Raw genomic sequence first — 25606 nt, 5'->3', positions numbered from 1 at the left:
CACTGCAGTGTTAGTCACTGTAATGTCAACAGATGTATCAGCAGGAAGCACGAAAAAGAAATGCAGATGGAAACAGAGGACATCACATGACATGTCATCATCATACTATTCATGAATGTGAATAGCTTACCATAAGAAGCAAACTGCATAAGAAACATCTAGTGCATAATTGAGTAGCTCTTGTTTTCCTTTCTGGACATGGGTTGCAATGTAAAACTTGATCTACTAAGTTCCCTCTACAATCTCTAGAAGTGTGTATCATGAATTGTGAAACACCCTGTATGTTATTTCAATGATGGCATGTCATTTACGCATGCCAGAAATTTTGTAAATGTAACTAATGTTCTCATATTTGTGATTCCTTCCACACCCCCCCTCCCCCTCTCTCCCCCTGCCCCACCCCCACATTAAGCCTTCAACTGTATGATCTGTATGCTTTGTTAATTTTCAGTTCAACTTGCACTTCAGAATGGCTATAAAGTCAGAACCATGATTGTATGAAATAAATGATAGAATTTAGTCACATGGTGGAAATTTGTTTTAAAAAAATAACACACAATTGTGATCCTCCTCCTCTACAAACAACCTTTGTAAGTATTCCAGGAATTCCCAACTTTCTGTATGAATCCCCCCCCCCCCCAAAAAAAAATACTTCTTAAAAAACAGCTTTGAAATCTCAAACCCCACACCAACTCATAAGCTATCAGATAACTGTTAAAAGATTGCTCTATCATGAGCCTCACTGCAGACTAAAGCTCTACTGATGTGGTACCTGATTAAAAAGTTTATGTGGAAGAGAGGCTATATCAGCTCTTGGTCACATCACTGTTCAGGAAATCATTCTTTCCATCCAGACTGAGCTTAAAAAATCCTTCAAAACATATGCCCCTCACAAAGTTTCACAGCTACCCCACAGAAATCTTCCCATCCCTTATCCGTATGTCCCTACCATCTACCTACTACTTAAAATGCATGATGAGAGCAATTCCCTGGCATTATTCAACACATTGTGTGCTGATATGAAACTTCCTGGCAGATTAAAATTATGTGCCAGTCTGAGACTCAAACTCCGGACCTTTGCCTTTAGCAAGCAAGCGCTCTACCATTTGAGCTACCCAAGCACGAAGGTTCAAGACAAGGTACTGGTGGAATTAAAGCTGTGTGGACAGGTTGCGAGTCATGCTTGAGTAGCTCATATGGCAGAGTGCTTCTCCGTGAATGGCATAGTTCCTGAGTTCGAGTCTCATTCAAGCATGCAGTTTTAATCTGCCAGGAAGTTTCATATCTCTGCTGCAGAGTGAAAATTTCATTCTGGATATGTTTTCTTAAACTGCAGTGGCAGAGAAAACTGGGGAGTTCGGTGCAGGGGTCTGTTATAAAGAATCATTTGTGTACCTGTTTCATTCATATTCAGGTTATCGGGTGCTTTCACAGACACAAACTGACATACAAATAATGGTTCATTTATTAGGAACATTAGATACATTTTTATGCTATTAAAATTGTATGAAATTTTCTTTTAATTATAGGAAACACAGAAGGAAACTGTGTTTGGAGACAGGGAATTAATATATGAAGTAAGAAGACTGAAAGAATTTCAGAGATATGATTTCTGGGTTACAGCATCGACAACAGTTGGAGAAGGACAGCCAAGTCCAAAAGTCTCACAGGCTCCTATATCTCGTGGTAAGAAAAATCTTTTTTTTTTTTAAGTTTTGTACACAAATTATCTTACCAGGGAATAAGAGAAATTATGAAATTTGCAGAAAATCATACATTTTCATCAAATAAATCCAAGCAGCGCTGCTACCTATCTTTATTCTCCTGCAGATTCAATACTTCATTATCATGCCTTTTAAAGTTGACATAGCATCTCTAATAAAGAGTGATAAATGTATCTACAGATAAGATTGGAGGAATATTAACTGTACCCATAGCAGTGATTAAGCTAAGTGTGCCTCCATAGTGATGACATTTGATAATTACTTGAGGGATTACTGCCAGCATTGGTTGAGTGTAACAGTCATGGACCAAGGTTCTCAATCAAATGTTTAAGGTGGAAGACCACTTAGCTACTAGTGCGTACTTCTCAGCATCTGTTGAGAGGAACATTGCAATTATCAGACAACAGCAACACTAATATCACAATCTGAATCTATGAAAAATTGCTCTTCCAGCCTCTATATAAAAAACAGTAAGGAGGTGAATGAATATTGATGCAAAACAGTTGACACGATTGAACCTCTGGGTCTTACTTCGCACCAAACTTGAATAGGGATTGTTCAGTCCTAAAAGTTTTCAGCATCCATTGCACATCTCCTTGTCAGACAAAACTGAAACATCTCCATTGACATCCATACTCTGCAAATCACAGTGAAGTGCATCTCAGAGGATATTTCCTATTTTACCAGTTATTAGAGCTTCTTCCTATTCCATTCACATATGCAGTAGGGGAAGAATGACTGTTTAAATGCTCTTTGTGTGCTGTGATTAATCTAATTTTTTCCTCACAATCCCTGCACATAACATCAAGATAATACTCCTTATTGACCATACAACCTTGAGGCAAAAATTCATGATGCACTATGCTATGGTAATTGAAAAACCAGTGAACAAAAATTTGCAATTGATTGAAGTTGGCATGCTTTTCTCAGTCTTGGCTCTCCAGGATGCTTCCGTTGGGATGATTTGGCTCTCGTTTCAAAGTCATAATTGTAAACCAACATTTTTTCATGTCATCACTTGTGTCATTCAAGAGCTCCTGAGCAATGCTCATGTGACAGTTCTTCTGATCAAAATTGAGAATTTTTGGAACAAACTTCACTGACACACCTCTCACACCCAAAACATCCAAAAAAATTGCATCATATGAGCTGACCACTATGCCAACATCCTCAGCAACTTCTCTTACAGTGATTTGATGATTTACCAAAACAACTATTTTCACAGCTTTGACGTTTTCATCTGTTGTTGATGTGCTGGGGCGTTCAGAGCAAGGTTCATCATTGGCATCTTCTTGGCCATCTTGGAAACATTTTTTTTTTTTTTACTTAGAGCAAACTCACTGTATGCCACTGCCAACATTTCAAGTGTTTTAGAGCACTTGATTCCATTTTTCACACAAAATTTGATTCAAATTCTTTGCTCCATTTTGTATAACAATCAAAAATTGGCGAGCACACTAAAACACATTTAACCTTTCTATCTGTCAAAAACAAATGAATTATGCTGTACACTTGAAACAGTGAATATATGTTTTGGACATGTGTACCAACATAACTAAAAGAAGATTGATAATCAAATGTATGTTGCCCGCGCAATTTGACAAGTCACCTTACTTTTTGAACAGCCCTCATAAGTGCACCAAAGTGCAGTGCCATGCCTCTTGACAGAAAATTCTTTTATTGGACAGCACTGTATTTCACCCTGTGGTATTCAAATGTGTATGTTTTATAATGGAACCCATCAAACCTATATTCAGAACCATGGAATTTAAAATGTCCTGTGGCGACTCTCCCACTCCGAGTCAGCTGGTTTGATGTCCTACCCCCTTTAAAAAACTCACAATTAATACCGAGTGTGATTAATTGTTACTGTGAGAATAAGAATGCTTCAGAACATTTGTGCTCATTATTCCCTATAAGCTAATAACTTTCTCTTTTATGTGACATAAAATTAAATATAGGAAACATAAAACCAGAAAAGACAAGAGACAAGTAAGAAAATACACATTTCTTCAATCATTAGGTCCCAGCATCTTTTTCTCCCTGATCTTGCTACAGTTTTACATGTCATGTTTTCCTTTCTGCAAAAAAATCTATTATCTCATCAAAGTTAGTCAAACATTCTGCTACATGAAAAATTAAACTGTTGTTGTCTAATAGTTAAAAAGCTGTTAATGCGAATATTACCCCAAACTGGTGTGGTTTCTAGATTTGATTAATTTTGTCACTGTCTGCTAAATCAAAAAAATAGGCCTTTATATTATTTCAGCAAGTACGCACACATCGAATAAGTGACACTGATTTTTGCACAAATGGTCATTTTTATCTACCGCATTCAAACAAATAACAGGACAGAATATATTTCACGGAGTACCAATATCAAATGCCTATTAGGACTACTACAAACAAAACGTTTTATGTTAGGAAATAGCTTCACATTTCATTCATACACTCCAGTTTCTCAAGCCGGATATCGAAAAGTAGTAGCACGAAATTTTTATAAAAATTTGGAATCATCATATTACTCCATATAATTTGTGTGATGTCCTCATTTCTTCTCCTTACTCATTTCAACAAACAATTTTGTCTCCACTAATTCTGTAACTATTCATACCATTGACACAACTTATTCTCCATATAACTTCACTAGCCCTACCAGAATCGCCAGTTCAGTTATCCCGCATTTATGCTCTGGTTAGGTGTTATGTGTTCATACAATGCATTTTCTGAGCTATTCTGAGAATAGAACTTAAGCGGCTTCTAACCGGGAACTGTGCAAGTGGCTCATAGTAGTGTAGTGATCCGGCAAATATTTTCTGTCCAAGTTTCATTTTCTTTGACACACCGAGATGATTAATATGTAATATTTCTTACCTGCTATTTCTATTATTCATTTATTTCCACTCTGCTAGTCTGAATCTGTGAATTTTGCTAATAATTATAACAATACTGATCATTTGCACACCCATAAAACCATATAAACAAACAACGATTAGCATTCACCTGTTCAAGTAGCCCCATCCCCTTTTGTCTCCAGAAAAGTTTTTTAGTTCTAGATGTGACAAGGATTCCCTTGGCAGAGACTTTACATACATTGCACACACATTCAAAAATCAACTTTGATTTATTCAGAAATCAACTTAGAATGTGTTAAAAATGTTCAAATGACAACAGTGAAGGGTTTCAAAATCATAATAATAATTGATAGACCAATGTGACTGGATGCTAGGCGCTTTGTGATACAAGGTTTTTTCCTTCAAGAATATGAATTTGGCGCCCTCTGAAATTGCTGTATGTAGCAGATACCCCAGTTTGCCCCAGCCCCACAGATCAGGACCTGCCCCTCTCTGGCTCTGCCTGTTTCACTTTTATCCAATGACAGTAGCCCACCAATAGCAGTAGGAAGAATTTTAGCCAATAACTCTCCTCAGTGCAAGTGCAGGAAAAATCCCTTTCTATCCAGTCATGTTGGTCCACCAGTCATAGTCAAATGAATTCTAGCCAATAACCATACTTCCTCAACATTAGTCAGGGGGAACTTACCTTACCACCCAGTGATATGATCCACCAATGGTAGCCACAGGAATTTTACCCAATAATCCCATTTCCCCAGCATAAATGTGGGTAGATGTCCCCCTTCCTTTATAACATAATACCACACTGATCTTTGACACTGTTCAGTTAATGTGGAAGAGCTGAAACATCAATTTCAAACAATGAAAAAGCCAGTGTGGAATCTACAATACCAGAGATGGAAAGTTGCCACTCACCATATAGTGGAGATGCTGAGTCACAATAGGCACAACAAAAAGATTTATACAATTATAGCTTTTGGACATTAAGGCCTTTGTCAGCAGTAGACACACATACACACACGTAGACACACACACTCACGCAGATGCAACTTGCACACCCATCTGCAGTCTCAGAGAGCTGAAACCACACTGTGAGCAGCAGACCAGTGCATCATGATGGGACTGGTGAGTGGGTGGGAGTAAGGAGGAGGCTGAGCGGGGAGGGGGAGGGATAGTATGTTGGGAGTGGCGGACAGTGAAGTGTTGCAGTTTAGATGGAGGGCAGAAGAGAAGGAGCAGAGGGGGGAGGGGGTAAGTAGCGGAAAGGAGAGAAATAAAAAGATATTAAAAAGAAATTAAAAGACTGGGTGTAGAGGTGAAATGACAGCTGTGTAGTACTGGAATGGGAACACGGAGGGTGCTGGATGGTTGAGGACAGTGACTAACAGAGGTTGAGGCCAGGAGGGTTATAGGAATGTAGGATGTATTGCAGGGAAAGTTCCCAACTGCACAGTTCAGGAAAGCTGGTGTTGGGGGGAAGGATCCATATGGCACAGGGTGTGAAGCAGTCATTGAGATGAAGGATATCATGTTTGTCAGCATATTCAGCAACAGAGTGGTCCTCTTGTTTTTTGACCACAGTTTGTCAATGGCCATTCATGTGGACAGACAGTTTGTTGGTTGTCATGCCTACAGAGAATGCACCACAGTGGTTGCAGGTTAGCTTGTAAATCACATGACTGGTTTCACAGGTAGCACTGCCATTGATGGGATAGGTGATGTTAGTGACTGGACTGGAGTAGGTCGTGGTAGGAGGATGTATGGGACAGGTCTTACAGCTAGGTCTATCACAGGGGTATGAGCCATTAAGAAAGGGATTGGGAGCAAGGGTTGTGAAAGGGTGGACAAGTATATTGTGTAGGTTCGGTGGACAGTGGAATACCATGATAGGAGGGGTGGGAAGGATAGTTGGCAAGACATTTCTTATTTCAGGGCACAACAAGAAGTAATCAAAACCCACCATCTGGGAAGGACCCACCATCCCATCCCCCTATTTCGCCCTCCGTGTAAATACACATACATCATGCAGTTGCTATATACTGTATATCGGTGTAATATAATAGTATTTGTTAATTTTTTATCAATTTGTTGCATCTTTGAGCCCCCAGTTCTTGGTGTACGTTTAGCGGTTGATGACATCAGCAGTGGGAGCTTAAGGCAAAAAAGTTAAAGTTCTTATACATTGAGGTATAGGAGAAGCAATGTTTACAATGCTATAAAATAATGGTAAATATAATTTTCAATGGGAAAAAACTTGTTCATGTTACAAAGCACTAAAAATAAAGGGTACACGCTGATCTTAGTTCTTCAAAAGGTCCCCCCCCCCCTCTCGTCAAAATGGCTTATCCCAGTTGCGCATACTAGTCTTACTAGGTATGCGCGCCATCCGGGAAGGCGGATCAAGGCATTATCAAAACTTTCAAATGGTATTACAGTAGAGAATTGTTAAGTAAGTTATTGTTAGAAAGGGAAGAGGAGAGAGCAGACACTCTGTTATGAAATCATAAAAATATCGATTTGAAACATTTCCTACATGATCAGTGCACCACAGGACAGTGTAACAGAACAGAATTTGAAGAAAGCCTGAAATAAAATTTTGGGCCTGGCCGAAGTTTCTCAAGTCTAATTGTAAATGATGAATAGAATGATATGTGTGAAATGCTCAGTATGCTAAAAGAACTCAACTGCCATGAAAACGATGAAGTAGATGTTCAAAATTGGATTAGTGTTGACGGTGCAGTTTCAGAGCACAAAATCAGGCAAAATGGTGAAATTGTATACTTCACCACTGATAAAGCTGATGCCAACTAGTGTTCCAGAAAATGAAGATGAAAATATACTGTCTGCTTCTGAAGCATTTTCATGTTTTAGATACTGTATTGTGATAGTTTGAAGCTCAAGAAGAAAGTGACCAGGGTCAGATACCTGTCATGAAAAATGTTAGCTGCTCATAAGTAGACAGGCTTACTTAAATGGACCAGTGTTAAGAATTTTTTTAAGCATTACTTCTATACATATGTACAATACATACAAATTTCATATGTACTACATATTTTTTGTTTACTAGGCTCTACTACATACATTCCTACAGTACTTCCTTCTGTGATACTAAAAAGGATTTATGTGCAATAAATATGAATGTAGTAAAAACAAGGATTCCAAGACTTACCAAGCGGGAAAGTGCCGGTAGATAGGCACAATGAATAAAACACACAAACACACACACAGAATTTTGAGCTTTCGCAACCGGCGGCTGCTTCGTCAGGAAAGAGGGAAGGAAAAGGAAAGATGAAAGGATGTGGGTTTTAAGGGAGAGGGTAAGGAGTCATTCCAATCCCGGGAGCAAAAAGACTTACCTTAGGGGGAAAAAAGAATAGATATATACTCGTGCACACACACACACGCATATCCACCCATACATACACAGACACAAGCAGACATATTTAAAGGCCTTTAAATATGAAAGTAAATAGGATCATATGCTGGTGCATGCTTCAACCTTGCGTATCATAGAGTGTAATTGGGTTTCATGATGGATTGCATTTTTAAATGTTCCCCATAGAAATAAATCAAGATGAGTAAAATCAGGAGGCCTGGCTGGCCACTGTACTGCAGCATTCCGTCCTATCCAGCAATCAGAAAACTTTTCATTCAATATTTACAAGCAACACAGGAAGAGTGAGCTGGGAAGTCATCATGTTGGAACCACATAAACTGTCACCCATCCAGTGGTATATTTTCTAAGAGAACAGGTAGAATGTTTGTAAGAAAGTATCCCCATGTATTATCATTTACCACACATCACATAAAGTAAGATCCCAGAATGGAATTTCCTATGATGCTGCACCATACATTTACGCTTCATGGTTGTATGTGTTGTACCTTGCAAAGCCAGCATGGATTTTCAGCTGTGCTTATTATGAAAATTAGCATTATCATGGTTTACAGAGTTGCTTTGTTTGTGAAAGGCACACATTGTGAAAATGTAGTGTTGTCTCCCAGGTGCCACCCAGAGCAAACTGACAAAATTCTACATGACAACTGAAATCATGTCCTCCAAGTGCCTGAAGTAGTGAAAGATGATAAGTGTGGAATTTATATTGATGCAAGATGAGAATGACACTCACTTGGCTGATCCCTCATTCTGTGGCAATACATCTCATGAAACAATGTGGGTTGATAAGCATTGTAGCCACAACAGCTTCTTCATGTGCTCTGTCAGTTGTCTTCATCCTTGTCTTCTGTTTGATGTTGAATTTGCCTGTTTGCACTAGTGATCTAATGATTCATGACAGACGGCAATGATCAAGATAGATATCCCTACACCACCATACCGTTTCAAGAGCATTTCTTTGACATTCTCAGGGTAAAAGAAGCATGTCTAACTTCTCCATATTGATGTATGTCTGCATGAAAGGAATGATGAAGCTGAAGTGATCTGCTGACACACCACACAGTTCTTGCTAGTTCTGCAGTACAGACAAGTAAACAGTCAGAAGGCTTGATTCTATGTTGTAGCCTGACGTGAGGCTGTTTGTAGTGCAATAGCCAATTATGACCATTTTGCCTTTTAAATGGCTCTGAGTATTATGGGACTTAACTGCTGAGGTCATCAGTCCCCTAGAACTCAGAACTACTTAAACCTAACTAACCTAAGGACATCACACACATCCATGCCCGAGGCAGGATTCAAACCTGCGACTGTAGCGGTTGCGCGGTTCCAGACTGTAGCGCCTAGAACTGCTCGGCCACCCCGGCCGGCTCTTACCTTTTAATTTTAGAATATTCTTTGGATTCTTTTGCAGAGATTTTCAACCTAAAAATTAATAACCATTTCATTGCTGTACTTGTCTTTTCAAACACTACATTACAAGAATTACAAAAATTAAGGCTCTTTTATCACATAAAAATTTTGTGTCCCTTCTCTTATCATTTTCAGAAACCTCATTTAGATATCTGGAACCATTCATGAAATAAATGGGGTGTTATCACTTATGTGACTCATCTCATATACTCAGCTGGTCTCTTCTTTCCTTTATTGCTCTGAATTTTGAATAGTTTAAGGTAGATATCTAAGAAGCATTTTAAAAGGGGCATCAGCAGTTGAAATATACCATATCCAAGAAGGTACTGTAGACATCTAAGAAGCATTTTAAATGGGGCATCAGTGGTTGAAATACACCATGTACAAGAAGGTACCCAAAAGGAACTAAACTAATGTTTTTGGTGGGCAGAGCTTTTGTAGTACTGCATTTTTGCACAAGGAATGCAGAGAGTGAACATTCCAGAGTCAGTAAGCTGAGTGCTATCACTGAAGGAGGTCAGGACTAGTTTTGGCAAAGTTTATAGTGACAACTGTTTTGTGGGACTGATTTTTGTAATGGCTGCTTTTTGTAGCCAGTGTTTGGCAGTGAACTTCTGCTTTTCACTAAAAAATGGAACAGAAACTCTTGAAATGTTAAAAATGGTGTACAAGGACAAATGCCATGGGGAAAACAGAAGTGTTCATGTGGTTGTTCCATTTCAAAATTGGTGAAATATCAGTTGATGACAAACTTCATTCTGATCATCCTTTCATGGTCCAAACACATGAAACTATTGGAAACATTGATGCAGTCATCAACGAAGATTGCCAACAGACCACTGAAGAAATTGTGGAGCTGTCAGGAGTGACTTGGAGTTCAGTAAATTGTGACAGAAGAAAAATACTGCTGCCAAATTTCTGTCATGACTGCTGACTGCTGAACAAAAACAAGGTCATGTGGAATCATGCTGTTCTTTGAGAAAAGAGCCGTGAATTGATCGAAAATTTTTAAACAATTATCACAGCTGACAAAATTTGGATCTGTTCCCATGATTCTGAATCAAAGCAACAATTGAGCTAGTAGAAGACTTCAAGTTTTCCTCACCCCGAGAAAGCTCATCATGTGAAGTCAAACATTAAGCCAATGCTGATTTTTTATTTTTTATTTTATTTTATTTATTTATTTTTAATGAGAAAGGAGTTGTCCATTCAGAGTTTGTTCCACAGGGTCTGACAACTTGGAAGTTCTGAAAACATTGCCCAACAGTGTGTGAGAGAAGTGTCCTGATTTGTGGCAGTCGAGTGACTGGTTTTCCATTATGACAATGCCGCTGTTCACACAGCCCTGTCTATATGACAATTTTTGACCAAAAATGGTATGACTCCTGTTTCTCACCCACCATACACTCCTGACCTAGCCCTGTGCAACTTTGTTTTCATTTCCTAAAGTGAGAAAAGGCTTGAAAGGAAAGTGTTTTGCTCATGTTTCTGAGGTGAAGAAAAAATGGCAGAGGCACTGTCAAGTATCACGAAAGATGAATTTAAACAATGTTTTGAAAAACTGAATAAAAGATTAGACAAGTGTATTAGTGCAAGTGGAGAGTACTTTCAAGGAGATTGAAGGTTTTTGCTTAAAATGTGAATAAGTAAGTTCAAAAAATATTTAAATTCAGTTTCCTTTGGGTATCTCCTCATATTTCACAAAAGTAAAACAATCATTCAATTTTTATACCCACCTCACCAAATTTTTACCACATAAGATGGTGTAGTGGTTGTCAAAGACCTAATTAGCCCCTGACAGTGTTCCACCATCAATTTACATTCTTATACCATATAATGAACTAAAGTACTATATGTTGTCATTGCAGTGCCAGCACGGATAGCATCATTTTCCAGACGTGTTGTACATGGTGCTGGACAGAGCCTGGTGTTACCATGTCGAACAGTTGGACTTCCAGCTCCTTCTAGACAGTGGAGAGGGCCATCTGGTGCCTCAATTACATCCCAAGTTCTTCCAGACGGTGGTCTTGCACTAGGGCCGCTTCGTCCTCAGGAAGCAGGCAATTATACTTGCGTGGCAGAGAATGTCTATGGGAAAGATGAAATCAACTACTGGGTCATTGTTCAGATTCCACCCAGTCCTCCTGTATTGTCTGTTCCAGCTTCCACATCTCGCAGCCTGTCACTGCAATGGAAGTTATTTGATGACGGGGGAAGCCCAATCACTGGCAAGTATATTCATCATAACTCATAATTTTTCAGCACTATGAGGTAAGAGTTTTCTGATAGATAAATATGCCAGATTAAAAAACACATAAACAGCAATGGAAACTTTAAACATATTACCTGTAGTGAAATTAGTAGTAATTAAACAACCCAAAGGATAATTTCTTGGTGTGAATGAACTACATGTATAGAGAATACCAGTATTATTTTAATTTTTATGCTTAAAACCACAATTACAACTGTAGAGAACATGTAAGGATAATATCATCCACTATCTTTATTTCATATGTGCATGTATTTCATTTCATGCTCCATTTTCATTTATTTACTTATTCCTACTGATGGTTTTTCTTTTGTAACAGGTAAATAATACTCTTACTGTTTATTTATATAACTGGCTACAGATGTACTTTAGTTGATGTAAAATTCACAAATAGATGAATATTTCAGCTTTGTCACTATGAAAGCCTTACCACATAATCTCAATACACTTCACAATTATATTTTTTTCACTTTCAGTTTGCAACCACATATGAGATGCCACCTGAAAAGCTGAACCTTAATAGTGCCTGTCGTGATGCCATCCAACCCTTCTCCCTTGTCCTGAGCGAAAGTTTCTTTTATGTACAGAATTCACCCACAGCTTTACAAACATCAGAAATATTGTGCAATATTAGTTCCCTCATGCTACACAGGCTGAGACAACTATAGATTAGATCAACAATCTAAATGTCAGTACTAAAGTTAATAAATATGTTATTTCACTAGCTCAACAGCAGTGTCTCTCTTGCTGTCCCTCCCAAGTAACTTGAACACAAACAACAGCAATTTCTATTCTTTTCCTGCAAAACTGTGCCAGATTAACGTCTTCAAACTCCAGCTACAAACAGTACTTCCGCTCACAAGTAAAAATTCCAACTCTAAAACTGATTGATCTTTCCACAATAAATGGGAGTGTACCTTTTGTGCTTCAGTACCACTCACTTCAGGACTTCATTAACCATATCTCCTCAAGAACTATGATTTTTTTTTTAATTTGTTGTCTAAGATGAGGTGCACCATAATCATCATGCTCTCCATGCCAACTGTAATAGCTTTTCCTAACCTTCCCCACATCAATAATACCCTTATCAATCATTACGCATCTTGTAAACACTTTTTAATGCCCTATGTTCTGATCAGCCATTGAAGTGAGCCCTATTTTACCAGCTTTCTATGTTGAACTACAATGCAAAAGAATGGCTGGCCAGAGCATACATTCAGGATGCAAACTTCCACATGTGTGCTGATAGGAACACTTGAAAGCAGAAAAAATATGTATATATAGCTTTCAGAACTCGGCTGTTCTATGCCCATGGAGGAAATAGGGATAAGTTGGGGAAGGATGGAAAGGAGCTTCCTCTCAAACTGTAGTCAGTGTGTCTTTACTTTCTAACCTTATCTAATCTATCACTCCGTGTCAGCATCCATGTGATATATATCGCTGATGTAAGATAAGTGGAATATCTGTGACTTAATCACAGACTTCAGTGAATTCTTACCTTCCAAATGGAACAGACATATACCTTTTACAAGGTCATGTAATAGGGAATTATTATTGTTCTGTATCATGTCACACTTCATTTATATGATACTTGCACTATACATCCACTATAATAATGATTCTTGATGCCCACACTCACCGAATATGCAAAAAACTGAATACTATGCTACAACAATGAGAGCTGAGCATAACCGTCATGTGCCAAAATTCACATGCCATACCCACAGTTTCCATTCTGGACAATTCAGTGCTTCTCACCTAACTCTACAAGTACCTACAGTGATCAATTCTGCAAGTGTTGTATTCAAATACTGTGTTTCGAAATCTGACAGTAGCACCAAACAATCGAAAGCAATGAACGATTTACTGTGGGACATCATTGGCTTCTCAGGCCTGCAAAAATATTATGCAATCACTGAACTGCCATATTCCAACAGCTCAGATTTGCACTCATTTGCCACAATTCAAGACCTCACAAGAACAACTGATAATAGATTAAATCAAGAATACTCTACCAAACATCAACAATGTGTACACACAGCAGCCAAGCCTGACTGACTTTACCAGATCACTTGACAGCACTGTGTCCACCTCAACCAGTGACCCACCTTCACTTGATATCAACAAACCCCTGCTTCCCTCCACCTGTGTCAGCACAGAATTCTGCTAGCCACATGTGACCATGAGTAGACCATCAGCATTTGCATCACTCCCATGCAGCTGCATCATACCACTGATCTCACTGAGCTCACACCTGCACAGCGCACCACTAACAGCATCACAATGAGCAACCATGCCCCACCATAAGCTTAAGAGTTCAATTCAGTGACACTGTGTGCGATTGTCACCTGACTTGTGACTACTTGATAGTGCCCAAAGCAATAAGTTCATCTATAGAGAAGACTATCGTTGTTGCCTCAACATTCTGCACGGCAGTGAATCTCCCCTCATTTCAATGGCAACAACAGCTACCAGACTTCACATATCCAGTTTGGCACATGAATGTGATCTTATCATTGACTTTGACTCTGATGAGTGTTCCACTGGACTTCCACCTCCACTGGTCCCACTTCTGAGAACCGGGTTTTCAGCTATGCTGCCTACCTCACCATCTCAGCAAACCATCTTCCTGTGGACTAAAGTTCTGATGTCAAACTACCACCACTTGACACCTTATCAACAAAGGGTGAACCTACAGCATTGCAGCTGTGCAAGGCTGCTATCTCATGGACCACAGTGCATGGATCCATTACCAGGATACTACAACTGTCACCGTCTTGCTGCCTCACATGGACATTCTCTGTTAAGGAAGTCATTAAATAAAACCTAGTGATGGGCCTTTTATGCCAATTCTATCTCTCCTCAGTTGTACACCAGACTGCATTCCTGTACTCTGACATGTGCTGCTGCATGCCAGGACCTTCTGCCCTGCTGCCTCCACCCCTACTTGATACACTGACTGTTCAAGACAGATAAAAGGAAGACAATGTTGACACACTGAGCAGTGTGACTCCTCAGCTGACAAGCTCTTGGTGACTCACCAATGCTACACCAGCTGCTGTGCATCATCGGATGAACTCCATATGAAGAACATGTTCATCCCATAATGTAATAACGACATGGCTGCTACCCTCACCCAGATGCATGGAGCTCATGGCCTTGACACACAACCATCATGAAGATAAGAGTGAGAGCACATGCATGGCCCCAGTCCCACACCCTACCAACATCCTACTATGCCCACTCCCCACACTACCCAGCACCGACTCTACACACATACAGAAAAGCACATATGTCAGTACACTGCACCCTGCCTTGCCATCCAGCTACACCACCACTGGCATCATCAAGCAAACCCTTCTGGCTCTACAGCACATCATCGCCATGTCTCTTCTACATGACTCACTGCCACATTGCTCAACCACTGCCCACTATCAATCTTCACATGTGAACACCTACCCCATGTGCTACGTTCACCTGGTTCCTCGTTTTACTACAACACACCTACCACATGTTGATGATGTTCTAAGATGCCACATTCAGAACATATTGGGGGACTGAACACAACACTATGTGTTTCTGACCTCCTTCAATTGCACATTTTGCATCCAAATGCCACTGACAACTTTAACACCTCTTCCTAACATGAGCTCAACACAAAATGTTGGACTCTATGATTGCATCTCTGTCTACATTGGCTTCAACTATGATCTGAAACAGGCTGGCACCCTATGTTCATGCCTAAACATTGACCCCATTCACCACTGATGGCCTCCACACAGACCCATTGAAGTTTGCTCCAGCAAATAAATTACCAGTTTACAGCAAGTACAGGGCCCCCTCAACATACACCATTGCTCTGATCAGGTCAAAGTTCTTTGGCACACCTGGCCTCCACATGCCGACGTCCTTCCCACCAACAGCCCACTCCTGTCCCTTTGGTTATACCACTGGCGACAGGTGTGGACACAATGAATGGTTCCCATGTCAGCTACAGCCACACCTCTAGTTTAGAATTCGTACCATGCCAATCATGACTTCAAGAAATGATCCAGTCTGTCTCATGAAAGTGTCAGCCATAGCATGATTGGCCACATGCATCTACAGGCATCACTTCAAGAAATGGTCCTATCATGTCTCAAAAGAGTGCCAGCCATGGCATGAGCAGTCATTCACGTCAGTATCCACCACTGAAGCAATTACTGATCCCACTATTGTCTTCCCTACAGTGGTCCACACTAAAGAGGAGGGAGTTCTCTGAAGGAACATCCGCTGTGATATACACTGAAGAGCCAAAACATTATGATCCACTGTTTAACAGCTGTTTATCAGTCTTTGGAACAAAATACATCACAAATTCTGCCTATCAAGGATCCAACAGTTTGTTGGTATTTTCATAGAGGTATGTGGCATTAGATGTCTATGCACAGGTCATGTCTATGCACAGGTCATTGGTTCTCAGCTGTTAGTGTGTTTTCAATTACTACCATAGTCACATGCAAGTGAAGAGAGAATATTTCCCATAGCATAATACTGCTCCTACCAGCCTGTATCCATGGCGTGCTGTATGACTTGAGCCGCCATTCACCTCAATGGCGGTGTTTGTGGAGTTGATTATCAACCTAGTGTAGCAAAAATGTGATTATTCACTGAAGAGCTGACATGTTTCAACTGATTGATGGTCAAATCTCAATGGTCCCATGGCCACTTGCAATCATAATTGATTATGTTATTAGATCAACATGTCTACACGTAGGGGTGGTCTGCTGCGGAACAACAATGTACGGTGAACGGTGTGTTCTGGAATCTTCAGCACACACCTGCATTGTGCTCTTTTGGCAGAGGTGCCACAGATCACTATCCATCCTACTTACAGGACAGACAAGCCTCCAAACCCCATGTTCCATGAACAGTAGTGGACACCCTACCATTTAGCTCCTAGTGATAGTTTCACTGTCCTTCTACTTTGTTCTGTAGATTCTCTTGACAGTAGCATGTGAACATTAGACCAGCTTCACCATTTTCAAGATACTCATTCACAGACACTGCATAATAATACTCTGTCATTTGTCAAAGTCATTTATGTCTATAGCTTTCCCCATGTAGAATCCATATCTTCACTAGCATATCATGTGCCCGCAATGCCTCCAGGTAGCATCCAACATCAGAGTGGGCAGTGGTCATAATGTTTTGCCCTGTCAGTATACATCACTGATGCACAATAAGTGCAATATCTGTGAACTAATCACAGACTTCAATGTGTCCTTAGCTTCCAAGCAGAATAGACTTGTACCATTCACTGGGTGAATATTCATGCAATAAAGCATCATTATCATTCAACACTGTGGTTGTACCTCAATTATATTGTACCCTCAACATACATGCACTACATCTCTTAGTTCTGAAAGCTAGGAATAATGTTTTCTAGTTTTAAATATTTCGATTGGCATGTACTCGGAATTTCTTTATTTTGACTGTGTTACTGACCAGCTATTCTTTAATTTATGGATTTTATTTTTTTATAATATAGATAATTGAAGTTGACATTACATAGTATTTTAACTTTATACTCCGTGAACACCTTTGTTGATGTATTTATAGACAGTACTTAACATTTTTTTCCCTGCAGTCAGTTGCTTATACTGTCAGAAAGCACAATGCTTTCACATTAAATATTTTGTATGTGAATGGTACCAAATATGTTTGACATTTTTTAAAATGTTTAAGTGGCTTTTGTTAAAATCTGTGGATGTATCATCAAATATTATACAGTGTTCTCTTCATTGCCAATATCAAATGTTACCTATTGAAATTTAGTGTCAGCTTTACCTTTAATATCTTGTTGAGATAGAATTTATGGTCACCACTTATCTCAAGGAGGCAAATTATTTAGCACTGCCAATAAATCACATTAGAAGTATGCACAGTATCCTAGCTTTCCGAACTATTAAATCCCTTTTCCTTCCTCATGGAGAGGAAAGAGTTGAGGGGATAGGTTAAAAAGAAGGAGCCTGAACTCAAACACCAGGGTCAGAGAGACCCAGCTGTTGTGAGGATGAGGATGAGGAGTCCTGCAATGATGAGGCCAAGTGATAGGTGAAGAAGGATTGGAAGAAGAGAAAGAAGTAGTGGAATTAAGAGGTATGGGATAAAAGGATTTCATTTCTCTTATCCTAATACACCTTTACTTCTCATTTTGTCTTATCTCTGGACTGAAGCTGGCACAGTGTTTACCCATATACTATATCTGACCTCCTAATCTCTCTGACAGCTGCCCCTTCATCTATGTCTCCCATCATTCTCACAGAAGATGGATCCCTCTAACCCTGGGTATGAGAGACTTGCTGTTCCTCTCTTTCTCCAGTTTTATGAAGGAACGAATGTTTCAAAATGCTACAATAGTGTATGTACTCCTATAGGCATTTGTCACCTAGAGATAAGTAATGACCAGTAGTTCTGTCTTACAATTTCTTCTGTTTTCTTGACTGACTTAAATAATGATGTTTTCACCAGGCTCTTATTTTAAATTAGTACTTTATCAAGCTTGTGTTTCGTAAAGTACTATTTTAAATACTGTTCTTCAAAATTATTGAGGCCATGGGAGATCAGCCATAAGAAGGTCTCGGTTTTTTGCTACAGCCAAAATTTACATTTAAGGTTATCATTCATATATTACAATTAACAAGATGTTATTACTCTAATAACGTAACCAAATCTTCTCATTCACTGTATACATAAACAACCACACAATACAACATTGTTCCTTGGTCTCTGGTGATTACACCACAGACTCCAAACAGCATTGTGCATAGGAAATAAAATTTTATTGTGTCTGGGGATAGGATTACATTCCAAAACTACAATTATGGACAACATCCATAGGTCAATGAAAGCAATGGAAAAATTATGCGCTTTGAGTAAATTATTCTCAGTTACTGCTTTTAATGTCCATCATCTGTCTTGTGAAAAGATTCAACCTACTTTCAGCCTGTAAATTTTCACAAATGTATCTTTAAATTTTTCTGTGAAAATATCAACATACATTATACTTTGTCTTGAAAAGCATTTGTTCTGTCTCATGCCCTAACAATAATGGATGAAAAAAATTTTGTGCAGTATCAAAACTGGAAGATATACATAAAAACAATAATTCAGAAAATGCTTATTTGCCTATTTGCATTTTAACTGTTACTGAAACAAAGCTTTCTTGTTCATGTAGGATACACACTTAACTACAAAAGAGATTTTGGTGAGTGGCAAGAAGTATCAATTGATCCTGATCGAAAGACATACAACTTGGAAGGAGTAAAATGTGGTTCAAATTACCAATTGTACCTCACAGCAAGTAATTCTGTTGGTACAAGCAAACCAAGTCCAGTAGTAAATGCAGCTACCAAAGGATCAGGTAAATTAATAATAATGTGTAGAATCAGCTCACAGTACCTCATGTTTTAGAAGCAAATAGTAGTCTCATGAAAATCACTTTGAAAATTTTGATTTGATATCTACTTTTTCCAGAAACTTTATTTCACAGTTTGTCGATGTCCTCTCCTTTAAGTTATAGTTACTAGTTTATCATCTTATATCACTAACTAATGATACCATGATATGCATCTTGTGAAGACTGATGCAGAATTTTTCCTAAGGAGCACTAACAACTACTGTTAAAATACCATACACTACTTGTGTTGCCTCAGCCAAAACATAATGAGTAAAATTATAAGGAATTTTCTACTTTGGAAAAAAGAATAAAGCAGCTGCTTCAGTTGTATCAAGAAGTTGCTGTTAATGTTGTACCTCTAACTGTACACCTATTGGATCGCATGCATTTTTATCATATAGGGAGAGTTGATAGAGTGGAAAATTTTGGAAAGGAAATTAATGGAAATGTACAATTACTTAACACATATTTATTTATGTCCATGTATAGTACCGAGTATCAAGTTTGATATGTGCTCCACCTTGGTGTACACACATACCTGCAGCCTGATAGGAACATTATGCATGGCTCAAATGGAGATTTCCTCCCATATTCTTGCTGTAATTTATTCAGTGGCAGGGCAGGTTGAGTATGGTAAACCATGCTCTTAATGTCCCCACAAGAAAAAAAATCATCATTCTCGGATCAAGAATTCTTGGAGCCAAGCAATGTCAGCTTGCCTTGAAATAACACAGATACAAACAATCATCACACAGCTTCCATCAGTATCTGTGCTGTGTGTGCCACTGCTCCATCCATCATGTTGAAACCACCTGCTGGCAGGAAAATGGGGCAGTTGATGCACAACAAAACTCTCAATTATGGCATCATGCTGAATAGGTATTACAGTGGTTGTACACCCATCGTCATCTTCGAAAAAGAATGGGCCTATAACACCATTCAATGACATGGTGCATCATACCTTTCTGCTGTGCAATTGACACTTGTGTAGCTGCATGGATTTTGCTGGGAAAAATAATGAAAATCTTGTCCATTGACAAAGCCACTTAAATGGAAGTGAGCTTCATCCAACATCCAAAGGCTGTTAATGAAACTGTCATCATCATGCACTTTCGCCAACATGCATTCACATAATGACTACTTGTTAGCACATTGTTAGGTTGAAGTTGATGAACGATCCACAGCTTGTACAGATAGAGCTTTAAATTCACTTTCAGTATTTGTTGAACACTCGAACAATGCAAATGTAGAGATTCTGTGTGACATCAAACAGAGCACTGGGAGTTTCTCCCAAAATCAGGAGTTTCTCCCAAAATCAGTTCATGCAGCTGCAATATTGTCTCCTGTACTAGTGGTTTGTGGTCTCCATGCAGATTGCTTCTTCAGTACAGAACCCATTACTTGAAAATTGTGGATCCAGTTGCTGCTTGCATGTGCAGCAGGAACACAACCATGCCTTCTGATGTTGAAATGACATTCTCAATCCAACAGCCTCCACCCTTCCATTCTTGTAACAGGCTTTTACCAAAAGGGCATGCTGCACACCATTCCATTGTTTCATGTTTACTAAATGGCAAGACTGTGCGCGCAGCATTCTATACGTCATTTGGTGCCATCTACCTTGCAGCTTTGCATGTTCCCACTCTTCTGAATCATCCTCTAGTGCAACGGGTATTTACATACTTAATAATAAAAGCCTATTTACAATTATGCTACTTGTCATGCAGTAAACAAGACCATTCAATCATCAGATTTCGATAATCAGACAGTTTTTGAGAGGAATGGCCAATGAGAACTTTTTATTTTAAAATTAATAGGGATTCCCACTTTTGGTGTTATGTTTGCTGAAGGCTTTTTGAAGACCTTAGCATCAGAGTACAGAATCCTATTCTAAACCTTAGACAAAATTGCAAAATCAGAACTAAATAAAATAAATTATCCTGCTGAAATTATCTGTAACCTTTAACTGTGTTCACCATGAAATTCTACCTGGAGAGCCAAAATATTATGGTATTAATATCATATCTTTGGTGTGGATGAAGTCTTTTTACAATAGAAACAGCTAGTCACATTGTCAAATTTCAGGATGGGAGTAAAACAAAAATCAAAATGGAGGAGCATCTGAGTCCCACAGAGTTCTCCACTGGTCTTCCCCCTGTCTCAACCTACATAAATGTCCTCCCAAATACATTAATTGCCTGTTCAACAACTGCAAATTTTGATGATGATGCAACCATGTTAGTCAAGGGTAAAAACTCACTCGTGTGAAATGTATTACACTGCACTGAACAGGTTTACAAATAATCTAATATTATGTTTCACCTTGACTGCTTTTCCCTACTTATTTTGTACTGTTATGATGTCAAATTCACATTTTGATGTTATATCTTTTAATGACTACAAGTAATTCACAGCAAACAAAGCTATAGTCTCACAAATACTTATTTTACACAATTTAAATTAATTAAAAGTTATACTCTGGTACCAGAAATAAATATCAGTACTCATTCACTGAAGGAAACTCCTTGATAAATTACTGAACAAATTATGTTTGACATGTTTTTAACTTGTTTGACTCTCTTATTGTGCTGCAAGGAAATGAGATAGCATGTTTTGAATACTTTCATTCCCTGTAGTCTATGAGATTATCCTCTGAAATAATGCAAAACTAGACAGAAAGAATATTAATATGGAATGTAAAGTTCTGGCAGAATGTATATAACTTAGAAATAAAAGGAACAACTTGCCAACAGTAGAGGCATTGATTTGTTACAAGCACATAATCAAGACTGAAAATTTCACTAGCTTACACACACACACACACACACACACACACACACACACACACACACATATATATATTTCATCTGGACAGCTAAACTATGCCAGCTGAATTATAAACAGTGTCAGGATAGCTGGTCTTCAGGTTGACTAGGGAGAGAAACTGTGTCAGATGGTGTGGAGAAGGTAGAGAAGGGGAGGTAGGATTGGCAAAGAGTGGCTGACAGCTCTGAGGGAGGCAGCAGGTATAAGAGAGAGGAATGTTGGAGGGAGAGGCAGCAGATCCATGGGACTGGAATGCAACACATGAGCACTGGTGCCAGTGAGCTTGTGCAGTGCACAATTACAATGACATGAAAGAGTGGATTGGGAGGGGCTGACAGAACAGGGGAAAGAGAGAGGGTGTAGGTGCAGGAGGAGTTAGGTTGTGGTCCTGGGACAGGATGGGGTGGGGTGGGAAATACATATGCAGACTAGGTTTGGGGAATAGTGCCTATCTATGAAGCTCTTAGTGATGCCTTCAGCCTATTGAGCAATGAATTCTTGTCACTGCTGATGTGCTATCCATGGATGGCCAGACTATATGGAAAAGATTTTTTGGTGTGGAATGGGTTACAGCTGTGAAAATGCAAGTATACTGATGGTTTGTAGGATTGATATTGACAGAAGTATGTATGGAGCCATCATAGAGGTGGTGGTCAACATTTAGGAAGGTTTACCAAGAGCAGACATTGCCTGCAGGGGGAGTGACTGTTAAAACTAAGTTTTTTTTAAGACAGCCACAAGCCACACTTTGTGTTTTTTATTGATTGATATTGCTCTTCAAATGAACAAGAGTATCATCATCTTTGGCGATGTCAATGTCTTCAGGTAGTACAGTGTCTGCCCCTGGTAGCTGAGTGGTCAGAGTGACAGAATGTCATACCTAGTGGCCTGGGTTCAATTCCCAGCTGGGTCAGAGATTTTCTCCACTCAGAGGCTGGGTGTTGTATTGGCCTTTTCATCATCATTTCATCCCCATTAATATGCAAGTCGTCGAAGTGGTGTCAACTCGAGAGACTTGCTCCAGGCAAATGGTCTACCCGATGGGAGGCCCTAGCCACATGGCATTTCCATTTCCATGTAGAACTGTACTTTAAATGTAAGTTTAAGTACTATAGTACGGCCACATTAATCTTTTAGCTGTCACCCAACTTTAAAGGCAATCTTTAATGCTGTCAGACAACTTTAAATTGTATATGCTGATGATGCTCACTGAAGAGCAAAACTGCTCAATCAAAAATACAAAGTGTGACTTGTGGCTGTTTTGAAAAACTTATTTAGGAAGGTTGCATGTTAAGCTGAGGATGACCAAGTGAAGAGAATGTGGGAGAAGGTGCTGAGTCTATGGAGGAATGAGGACAGAGTGTCTTGGCCATGAGCCCAGATTTTGAAGATGTCATTAATGAACGTGAACAATACGGGAGATATGGGGTCTTGGGAGGCCAGCAAATCGTTGCATTTTACCTCTAAATTGATTCACCCCACCTCTACACATTGCTCCCACCATCATTTTATGGCAGGCACTTATTTTCCCATGTGTGATGATCACTAATCACAGAACCATCCTACAACCAACAGTAAAGGTTTCCTTGTGCATTTTCATTACTGGAACCTGCAAAATGTTTTTGTTACTTCCCTCTACAAACATCTAACACATTCATCTGCCTATTTCCCTCATCTGTTTCATATTCGCCACCCACCACTCATCAGACACATTCCAGTTTTACCTCCAGCAGTCCTGTAGGGTTTACACATCACTCACTGATGTCATTTACATTTCTTTCCTCCTCCTTAGTGACATCCTATCCCAAACAGACCCATGGTCCATTTACTTTTGTCAGTTCAGAAAGGTAACCAGTCCCGTATCCTTTCTTTAAATGCTGCCTAAGCCCCAGAATTCTGCCACCCTCCACCTGCTCTCCCATCCCCACCACAAAGGCTTAAGATTAAAAATTCCTCTCTCCGGATGCCATTCCTTCTTTCGCAATGTTCAAATTTTCAGATTCTGACATTCCATATCCCTCACTAACCTAATACTATGAAAACAAATATCCATGGCACAACCACCCCTCTATTACTTCTGCTCCCTTTTAAAATATCAACTACCGCTACCTACACCATATCTCCCAAACTGAAACCCTTGCCCTCCAACACATGAAAAGACATTCCTGGCACCATCTCCAAAAGTTATCAAATTTACTGACATCTTGTTTCCCCCTTGGAGCACCATTACCTCTCAACACTTGTCCTAACCCCAGTGAACCCCTCACAGCTCCCAGGCTTTGCCTTGCTGACTTTTTCCAACTGCCATATCCCCCCCAAATCCCCCCTCCCCCCCCCCCCCCCAACATCCCTCAAAATCAAGCTACACAAACCCAAAACACGTTATCAACTGTTCCACCAACAATCTGAATTCCATAGTAGAAGTTTCAGACCTTTGATAGGCCTGACCTTCAGCCAACATCAAAGCTAAATCATACGAGGCTTGTAAAAGACCTGCTTCCTCCTCCCAATCCCTACAGTGGAACACTTTCTACCAATCCCTCACAGCAAAGCCACCCTAAATCCAACATTGAACCTTGCCTCCTAGTATATACCACCATTGAACAGTGACCCTCCTCCTCTCCCATCTAACCAATCCTGGTTATATTCTAAGGATTCCTTATCTCAAACTTGGCCTCATCACATCTTCTCAGGTCCCTTCCAACAACACAAATCATTCAACAGAAGAAAGAACAGCTATTCACAACTTCAAAACACACCCTGATTTAATCGTCCTCCCTCAGAAACACACTCCGTCTCTGTCGTGATGAACCAAAGTGACTACCTGATACATCTGCCAGTTGTGAGACTGCTCCACATAAAAGCCTTTCCACTGTCATACCATCACAGAATTCCAGCATAAACTACAACCCTTTCTCAAATCCTTAGGCCCACCCCAGGTTCTTTCCCCAAATCCCTCTCCCTCCTCACCCAAATGACCTCCTCCCCACCCTCCCCATTGCACACTCACATTCTACATGAGTCTCAAATTCATAAACAGCAATCCCCTCTCCTGTCAACCAACACATCCAACTAACTGCTGTAGTCGAGCCTCTCACATTGAAACAATGAACCACATCCTTTACCAACTCTCAAGCACCACGACCCCATTACCACCTGGATCCCTACTCATCACACTTGATGCCACCTCCCTATATTACATATGGGGATCCAGGTGGTAATGTGGTCAGCGTGGTTGGTAAAGGGTGGGGTTCATTGTTTCAATGTGAGAGGCTAAATTACAGCAGTTAGTTGGATGTGTTGGTTAATAGAAATGTTTATGGATTTTGGGGCACATGTAGGAAGCAAGTGTGCAAGGGGGAGGGTGGGGAGGCGGTCATTTGGGTAAGAAGAGAGAGAGATTTGGGGGAAATATTCTGGGTTTGAGAAGGGATTGGAGTTTATGCTAGAATTCTGTGATGGTTTGACAGTGGAAAGGCTTTTAGGTGGAGCAGTCTCACAGCTGGCAGATGTATCAGGTAATCACTGTGGTTCATCACGACAGAAATGTAGTGTGTTTCTAAGGGAGGAGTATTAAATCAAGATTGGTCTTGAGATTGTGGACAGCTGTTCTTTCTTCTGTTGAATGGTTTGTGTTCTTGGAAAGTTGGAGATAACAATCTCCCTCCCTCTGCCCCCACCTAAGCT

The 25606-nt window shown here is 39.7% G+C and overlaps 1 protein-coding gene across 1 annotated transcript in view; it reads left to right on the top strand.

The window, feature by feature from the left end:
* LOC126271931 (Down syndrome cell adhesion molecule-like protein Dscam2) overlaps positions 1-25606 on the top strand; it is a 1166847-nt gene that overhangs the window by 1038219 nt on the left and 103022 nt on the right. Inside the window, exons 22-24 of the mRNA XM_049974347.1 lie at positions 1530-1686; positions 11252-11611; positions 18872-19057. Coding sequence (XP_049830304.1) covers positions 1530-1686; positions 11252-11611; positions 18872-19057 — 703 coding nt within the window. The remainder of the gene's footprint in view (positions 1-1529; positions 1687-11251; positions 11612-18871; positions 19058-25606) is intronic.

This window comes from Schistocerca gregaria, chromosome 5, assembly GCF_023897955.1.
Source record: "Schistocerca gregaria isolate iqSchGreg1 chromosome 5, iqSchGreg1.2, whole genome shotgun sequence".
In the NCBI taxonomy this organism is placed as follows: domain Eukaryota; kingdom Metazoa; phylum Arthropoda; class Insecta; order Orthoptera; family Acrididae; genus Schistocerca; species Schistocerca gregaria.
The sequence above is the reverse complement of the archived record's forward strand: the minus strand, read 5'-3'. Positions and strand labels throughout refer to the sequence as shown.